General features: G+C 38.2%; 1 protein-coding gene across 1 annotated transcript; it reads right to left on the reverse strand.

Annotated features, from left to right (window-relative positions):
• Window positions 1–3,290: 3,290 nt before the first annotated feature.
• LOC311039021 (heat shock 70 kDa protein 12A-like) lies at window positions 3,291–6,795 on the reverse strand (the record flags this gene model as incomplete). Its single annotated transcript, XM_084048663.1, has 4 exons — window positions 3,291–4,383; window positions 4,650–4,821; window positions 6,190–6,417; window positions 6,526–6,795. The coding sequence occupies 4 exons, from the start codon at window positions 6,793–6,795 to the stop codon at window positions 3,353–3,355; spliced, it is 1,701 nt and encodes a 566-aa protein (XP_083904789.1). The 3' UTR covers window positions 3,291–3,352.
• Between the last annotated feature and the right edge of the window lie 2,229 nt (window positions 6,796–9,024).

Genomic DNA, 9,024 nt, shown 5'->3' on the forward strand with positions numbered 1-9,024 from the left:
CAGATTGCTCAAAAATCCCAGGAGGAGATAGATTTTAACTATTACAGTTTTATGAAAATTATTCATCTGTGCCTAAAACATACATGCAGACTCACATTTCTTTGAAACTTGGCAGAAATGTACAGGGTCATTCCAAATATCACTGAAACCAATCTCACTCCAATTGGCCAAAAGGGGGCGCTATAGCAATTTTTTGAAAAGGCAGACTTTAAACAGGCATAAGTCATGCCTCGTTTGGCAGAAAGTCGTGAAACTTGCTTACACATGTGCCTTGACTCATGAGGAACACATCTATCGCTTTGACCAGTAAGCTCCGCCCTTAGATTGTCCGCAATTTTGAGCAGTTTGAAAAACACTTAAACCCAGGATTTTTCAGCTATTTGCGTGAAACTGTATCATCTGTGTGATCTCCTTTTTCACAGTTACTTATCTGTTGGGCCAATGGCGTCTCCCTTAAATGAAGGCCTCACAATCTCAGGGTCGCCAGTTCAAGCCTCACTTGATGCAGACTTAATTTAAATTGAATTGCAAACAACATGACTGTATCATTGAATACATGTGCAACTGTTAAAGGTAATGATGAAATGCTTCTTGGAGAGAGTATGTTTTTGCAATGTATGACAAACTTCATTGTGAAAATAACCGATCTACAATCTCAAAACTTTTCAGATAGCAACATGTTTCTGAGCTTGTAGATCGGCTGCTTTCACTGGTTCACTTTTATCTTCAACAGATGACCTCAGCCTGGACAAAGCTATAGCCCTATAGGTAGTGTCTCAGCCTGTGAATCCAAAGGTCGAGAGTTTGATTCCTGTCAATGGCAATAGGTTGAGATGTCAATGGGTGAGGTTTTTCACCTGGGATTGCCCCCCTGCGTCCTATATATGACCACCTCAGCTGGGTTGGGCTGAAAAGAATATTCGCCTGTTGGAATCATTTGCTTTGTCTCAATTTCAATCTATTCTCTTTCCATGTCTTATTGTGCTATTATTGCACTTTGCTTTTTGTCTGTCTGTCTGTGGGTGGGTCATTCCACTTTTCAATTGCATTGCACAAAACATAACTGCATCAAATAATGCATGTGCAATTGTTAAAGATAACATGAAATGCTAATTTGAGAGTATTTCATGTTAAAGATAACATGAAATGCTTATTCAAAAGTATTGTTGTCAAAACTCTCTCTCTCTTCAATCTATTCCGTTTCCATGTCTCTCTCTCTCTCTCTATTCACTGGCCCCGTATTATCGCTGCTTGCAGCTATATTCTTGTATTTGTTTTACTGAGTTATAATGTTAGAATGAATATGGAATTGGGACACATCATGTTTAGTGTACCATGTTTGAACAGTGGCCATGTCACAGAGTCAGGGGCGTCACTAGCGTGACACAGACAACGCAGTTGCGTTGGGGCCCAGAGTCATTTGGGGCCCACCCGTGCCATCTGTAAAATAGTAGTTAGTTGATGGCCCACTGTGAACACCCCGCGTCGGGGCCCACTGCTGCCTCGTTACGCCGCTGCACATAGTTATCTGTTTATTGGCTTATTGGACAAGTATTGTATGTTCACATAAACAGAATTCTAACATACTGTATACAATGGAGTTTACTTTGGATCAACTCCCAATGGGTGTGGATTGATCAAATTATTTAACTGAGCAAATCTTCAACCTTGGGTATCATGAATGATATGATAATAACAGTTCTTAAACTTATCTTAAATGGCCTCATAAGGAATATTTGAGATCGACATTGAAATGTCAAATGAAGCTCTGTTTGTGATTAAAGTGCATTATTCTGCACTGCCTAATGCATGTTTTTAAACAATATGACCCCATGAGGAGGCCTTAAATGTTACTATGAAGAACAAGAATACACAGCATTTTACCTTCCTGGGGTATCTGAAATAAACGCCCTTAATTGGGTTTGTACCCTGCCTTCTGTGTCTTGGCCTTGATCAGTATCCCAAAACTCGTACATAGGATTAACTTTGACCTTGAAACCTTAAACCATGAATGTTTTGCGCCTTAGAACCTGTGTTAGACAGTGGCCCATCACAGATGGTTAACAGTCTCTAGAGTCACTCTATTGAATAATATGATCAAGCTTGACTTCACTGTATTGTAAACATGATTAATTAGAAAGTTGAGTCACATCTTAAAAGTGTCCTACGAGCTGTGTAGGCCCAGTAGTCCCAAATGATACTGTTTACAGACATGCACAATGCTGCCACCAAAAATGACTATGAGAATTCAAATGAAGGTCCAGAGCTGAAAAGGTTTGGGAACGCCTGAATTTTGTGCTACAGACATATTATCAGAGTCTGCTGTGCTCGTACTCTATTCTTTGTCATACTAGAATATTACCACAGTTGTAGGATGAGTAAATCTTGATAATGCCAACTCAAAGTTTCAATTTCAAGAACATATTGCTCCAAAATATTGTCGTCATACTGTTACACACAACAGTTACATTACCATACTTAAGATTTTCAGTTGTTTTCATATTAATGTTGCCTGAAGTTCACTCACATATAAACAGTGACTCATTTGCACAGCACATCACATTTATTTCTTTGTGTCATTTACAGTAGGATACAAGTCAAATGAAGTACAAAGAAGAATAAACATTCAATCCAAACCAAGAAAAAGAAATAATGCATTTTGGGGATTTCAGAGGATGCAGACTTACATCATTTGGTCATTTATATACACAACATAGTAATAACAAAATACATTTGAATAAAACAATAACTTAATTATGCAAATGTGAACAACATTTGTGTCAAAGAATACAAATTAACATGACTGAATACAATTCCTCATAAACCAAATGCAACCCAGAGGTTCTATATGGGTCGGGACCCCAAGTGGGGTCACAGGGAGGAGAGGGTGGGTGGCACATTGACAAAACATTTTTAGACATCCTTATCCTTTACATTAAGTCTGTTGTTGTTTTTTTTTTTTTTTTTTTAATAATCTGTGATGCATTTTCTTTGTTTTTATACATTTTGTATTAAGGTTCTGATATAGGCTATATATACTCTATGCTTTGCATTTACTATTATTTAATTTTTAATATTCCTAATCAAGGCGACCAATGCATGCTTTGTTTTTAAATATACTATACTATAATTTGTTGCACTATAAATAAAATGGGGTCCTGGACTGGTATACAAACGTTTGAGAACCCCTGCTTTAAAGTATCAGATTAAAGTTACAATAGCCAAAATCACCATGTTCCCTTATACAGTGGTTCATATTTCTGGCCAACCTGTTACAGTACATCTCTTAACTATTACATAACTTGGGCCTTAAAGTTATTACAATGTATATAGTTAGTCTTATTGTAGGATCCTACTTGCTCAAAAAGTCAATTTTGACTGAGTTTGTTGACTTGGAATCCACATCAGTGGCTGTGGCTGTTATTTCTGTGAAGCCAAATTTCATTTGCAACTGGATTTGACGATCCAGCCCACGGCTAGTATCTGGCGACTCAACGTCAAACGAGTTCAGTTTTTCTATTCCCCAGTCATCTACATATTGAGGATTTTCCCTTTCTGTGCGATAAAAACCAAAATGAATTGCTGTCTGGTTTCTATCTGCTGGTTTGAAGATGTGGTCTCTGGTTTCATCCCAACCCACATCTTCATCTATTTTCACCAGTGTTGAGAAACAATCATCACACCAGACACCGCTGTCATTTGTATACATCTTATCAGCCTTATGCTTCGAAGCATCAAACTTCTTAAAGACCTTAATACCATAAGTAAAGGCACTTTTTCGTGATACCACTACCGCAGGGTTTCCTCCAAACATGACAGCTCCCTGCAAAATTGCCTGCTGGGGAAACGCAGGGCACAGTACTGAGCACTGAGCACCAAACTGCTTGGTAATGTGTTTGCGCAGAACCGTACTTTCTGCATAGCCCCCCACTAACACAAGGTGATCAATTTCAACCTTTTGAAAGACTCCTTTGAGACTTTTAGTGATGCCTCTCAGACTTTCATCAAAGAAAGATCTCATCTTTTCTCTTGAGATTGTGATCTCCCCCTCGTCCCAGGATACACCTTGCACATTCTCGAAGTATTTCTCTATTGGTTGCTGAGCTAACTTTTCTAAGTTAGGAGGGCAGGTCATGTATACATCCTCATCATCATCATCATCATCAGTCTTAAGTATACGGAATGTATTCATCAGTTTTTGAACATCAATGGGAAACTTTCTTTCAAACTCATTCCAGAGTTCACAAGAGAATATTGCCTGGAGGAAACATTTGAACATTTTGTTAACCTGCTCCCCTCCCATATCATTACCAGAGGCCTTATGCAGCTCTTTCAGGACTCCGCTATCCAATACTTCATGTACCGTGATGTCAACGGTGCCACCTGAAAGACAACAATGTTAGGCTTTAAAATATGAACGTTTTTAATACATATAAAAACGTGGACAACAGAAGAAGAATGTAGCGAAGTTGCATACATTTACTGTAAAGATAAGGATTTTGCAGTATATTGAAAGTAAAACTAATGTATGTACAGCTGAGTATTACTTTGACTTATACATACTGTACACATACTACTGTATACACACACACACACACACACACACACACTCACACTTAAGTCTGCAAAAATATCACAGTACAACATACCTCCACAATCAGCAACAACGTATTTTGTTCCAGGATTTTGATGTAGGGTGGCATTTGTTGTGTTCGTCTCAATATAACCCGTTGTGGGCAGTTGCATACACCAAATTGAGGCTGCCTCTGGCTCCAATGCGATGACCAACTTATCCGGTTTACTTTCTCTCACAATGCCAGCCTGAAAAGAAAGAAAGAAAGAATGACAATCCAAAAAAAAACACAGACACATTTACATGTGTAGAAAATATCATGTAGATATTTTCTTTTTTGTTATAACTTTTTTTTATAGGAGACAAAAAATAGGATACAGGTACAAGCATTAATTGTTTTTTTTAAATACAAAAACAAATAGATCTCTATTATTAAATTAGACCTGCTGGTGGCGCTATAACAGGCCAATGTGAAAAGGGTGGCATTTCTTCCGGCCTAGTGAGAATGTGTGCAAAATTTCACAGAAATCGCACACTGTGTTCATGATTAGAAGCATTTTGTTCAAAACGGACCTATCCTGCAAACTTTGAAAGATAATGTTAGCCAATTAGGATGGAATTTGAAATATCGGACACATCCGTCTTAATCACATGACTATAGAGATACTGTGTACTGATTTGCATGACGTTTGTAGGAAGTAATATTAAAACATTTGTTTTGCAAAAATTGGCCTGCTGCTGGCGCTATAACAAGCCAATCTAAAAAATGTGGGGTTTCGCAGCAACCGGACCAACAGTGTGGGAGATTAGCTGCTCACAGACAGACAGACACACGGACGGACACACGGACGGACACACGGACACACGGACACACAGACGGACGGACAGGGTGCAAAACATAGTCTCAACCATGGCTTTCGGCCTGGCGGAGACAACTATGACAATACTACCACAATAATCACAATATAATAATTCAAATTAACTTAATCAAAGCCATAGTTAACCAAAAAACGAGTACAATTTATCAAATAAAAAATAAACTAAACAAAACATTGAATTAACCCCTCCCAACCCACCCTCTCATAGACGGAAAAACGTCAAGCAACAAATCCTGTAATGATCAAAAAGATGAGCATTTTATATATAACAGATACTATTAATAATCATACAGTACAGGTCCTAACTTGATGTAAAATGTGATTCCAACTGTCTATTGTTTGCTGATTAGCACCATTTAATCATGCTGTAAAAAAGTTCCATTAAAACAACAAAAAGTAATAACTGCTTCCTTTTCGTCTTTGGGATGGACTTAAAGTTAATGAATCATCGTCATTAAGAATCATCAATTTTGGACAATAGGGGATATGTGTTTGTAAAACTTTGCATAGATAATTGGTAACCTGTGTCCAAAAGGATTTAACTGTAGGACATTCCTTCCCACATCATATGCATAAAAGTACCAGTTACATTTAATGAACAAAGACAATTTGGGGATAAAGCAAAGTTTCAATTTCTAACATTTCTGGGGAGTTAGGTATGTTTTATGAACAAATAAATCAGCTGATGATTTGGGTTTCGAGATGCCATAATGATGTTTACTGTAGACATGAAATTACCTCAGTTGCTGCTTTTCTCATGAACTGTTTTGAGGAAGCATCCCAAATAGCAGGAACAGTCAGAACCCAGGTGAAGTCAAACGCAGTTGGACTGGTTCCTCTTGTGTTTTTAGCAATGTGTGTCAGTGCATGTTCCTTCAGGTAGCGTAGACTTTCTGTGAAGACTTTCAGGGCTGTCATTTGTTTCCCATTTGCGGCTGTAATCATTAACTTCTCATTGATTCTGGTCTGTTGAAAATAAAAAAATCATATTGGTTATGAACGAAACAGATGTTAAATGTATATATAATTAATTATATATAATTTTTGGAACACATTTCTATCCTAATCACTTACTTTTCCGTAGAGTTCCATCTTGAAGTTTTCAAAGAGAAGTGTTTTCTTTGCAAATGCATTTCCTTTTGTAGTGTACTGGCTTTTAGCGTCATAACCAAAATTGAGGAATTCCTCATTTTCATCAAATAGAACACATGTAGGCGTCTTTACGGTGTCCAGCGCCTGCTTTATTCCCCAGTGTGGAAGTTTGGGATCTTTGCCGCTGAGAGTATAGGCGTACCCACTGTAAGCAGTACCGAAGTCTATTGCTATTATAAATGTATCACCCATATTAGAAACCAGAATAAAGCTAGTCCAAGCCAACACAACTGAAATGAACACACCAAATACTGTATCCCAGTTTTTATAGCATGAGCATCCTGTAGTATGTCACTAAGCCTCACCCTTTTGTTGCAAGCGGTACAGTTCATTGGTGCAGGTGATGGAGGTATAGGCTACTGCCTGATAAAAAATCTTTAAAAGGCATGTTGGTCGCAAAGAAGAATATGAATAAGCATAAGAACTATGGTAATATTTAATCCTTTTATCTAACCTATTTAGGGCACGGTCACACACGCACTTTTACTTTACCTATGGGACGGAATCACATCTTTCACTCGAATCCACGCATTTGCATTGACAAAGCATTGGCAAATTCCGTCCCATAGGTAAAATAAAAGTGCGGTGTGACCGTGCCATAAATGGGTTAAACGCTTGTTTCAACCCGTCGCTTAGATTTTCTTTCTAAGCAGGGAAGAATACCTTTACTTTTTGGATACGATGTGCGGAGATACATTAAAGCAAGGCCACGTTTTAAAAGTGTCCCACTCCCATCAACTATTAATGTTATTAGTCAGAAATCCCGGCCGTCAGTGAAAGTTATAATCAGGGTTTCTACACAATTTCCATTTCAAAATTCCATACTTTTCCAGATTCAAATTTCTTGGATTTTCTATTGATTCTTCAGACCATATTTGACATATACAAGTATAACTATCTACATGTAGATGCTCATTATGTAACAAAATAGTTTTAAAATCCAACTGTACTGTATGTTACATTAGTACCATGTATAGCCTACTATTATGTTGCCAAATAATTGCAAGACTCCTGTAGGTACAATAGAATCCTACAATTCAATTAAGCACTGCTTTATAAATTAGAACTAAGATGTATTTTTGCCGCCACGTTGGAAGTGGTTAACATTAAACCCAGGCAATGATAAAACATCAATGTTATTGAGATTTTGTCATTTAAATTTTAACTAATTGTATACCTTCAACCCCTGCAGTAACAGAAGGGATGTTCAAGTACAATTCACCAGTGAACTAGAAGTCTATTGACTTTGCTCTATTGGTTGTTAGATTAGGTAAATTATGACTGTACAGTACACGCACACGCACACGCACACACACACACACACACACACACACACACACACACACACACACACACACACACACACACACGTCCTCACTTGTTTATCCTGTAACCTGTATACGTTCTCTCCCCTGACTGGATAAAATTGGTATCCCAACTTGAAAATGTATTGTTGGTTTATTAAAAAGGTGGAGAGACTGGGAGACCCCTACTACTGAAATAAACACTTTATGCTGGCAATGATTACTGGAATATATAGCTATTTAGCACTGATTAAAAACTTAAAACTTAAATGGATAAATAGATAAACAAACAAACAAACCAAAAAACAAACAAACAAACAAACAAACACTGTGTGTGAATTGTTAGTCTGTCCAGTGCCCCAGTGAGGTGATTTTAACTACTGAGCGACCAACAAATTAAATCCTAATTATTTTGGATAATAATAGTTGAGTCTCATCAGTACAGACAGTGCTTCAACCTCAAAAGGGCCACTTAGCTGCAAAGGTGAGTGGGTGCGTATTATACATCATATGGCTAATATAGAGATTGCTGGCTTCTCAAAAGACAGTGTTACTTGAGGACAGAAAGAGATCAAGTTCTACCAGCTAAACCATTTGGTTTGGCAAGGTACGGTAGTGCATTCCATTAAGGTGATCAGGTATTCTCTGTTGATGAGAAAGTCCAAGGCATGCACATGTAAGACACACCCTACAAGCTACACTTGATTTGTTTTGATTTCCACGCTACTACACAGGCAGCGTTGGGCACTATGTATCCTAGCAACGTGAAAGCGCTAACTCTCATTGGTCGTGTTATGAGTAATGAGCCAATGAGCTGCTGAGCGCACTCCCAGACAATGGGTTCATAGCCAGCGTTGCCAAGTCTGCTTATTTCCCGCAACTTCCCTGGAACAAACTTTGGCTTGTTTTTGGGTTGTTATTGGCTTGTTTTTGTAGGTCGGCTGGCTCATTTCTCTCACTATACTTGGCAACACTGAGTGACACCCGCTGAGTGAGCTCTCACTCACACATAGAAGAGACAGAACGGCAAATAAATCGTGCTAAACCTCATAAGCGATTATTTAAAAAAAAAAATAGTTGGACACTGAGGGAGAGCGTTCCCACACGTTTGCCCCCG

The sequence above is a fragment of the Gymnoscopelus microlampas genome, assembly GCF_963454915.1.
Source record: "Gymnoscopelus microlampas genome assembly, chromosome: 22".
Lineage (NCBI taxonomy): Eukaryota > Metazoa > Chordata > Actinopteri > Myctophiformes > Myctophidae > Gymnoscopelus > Gymnoscopelus microlampas.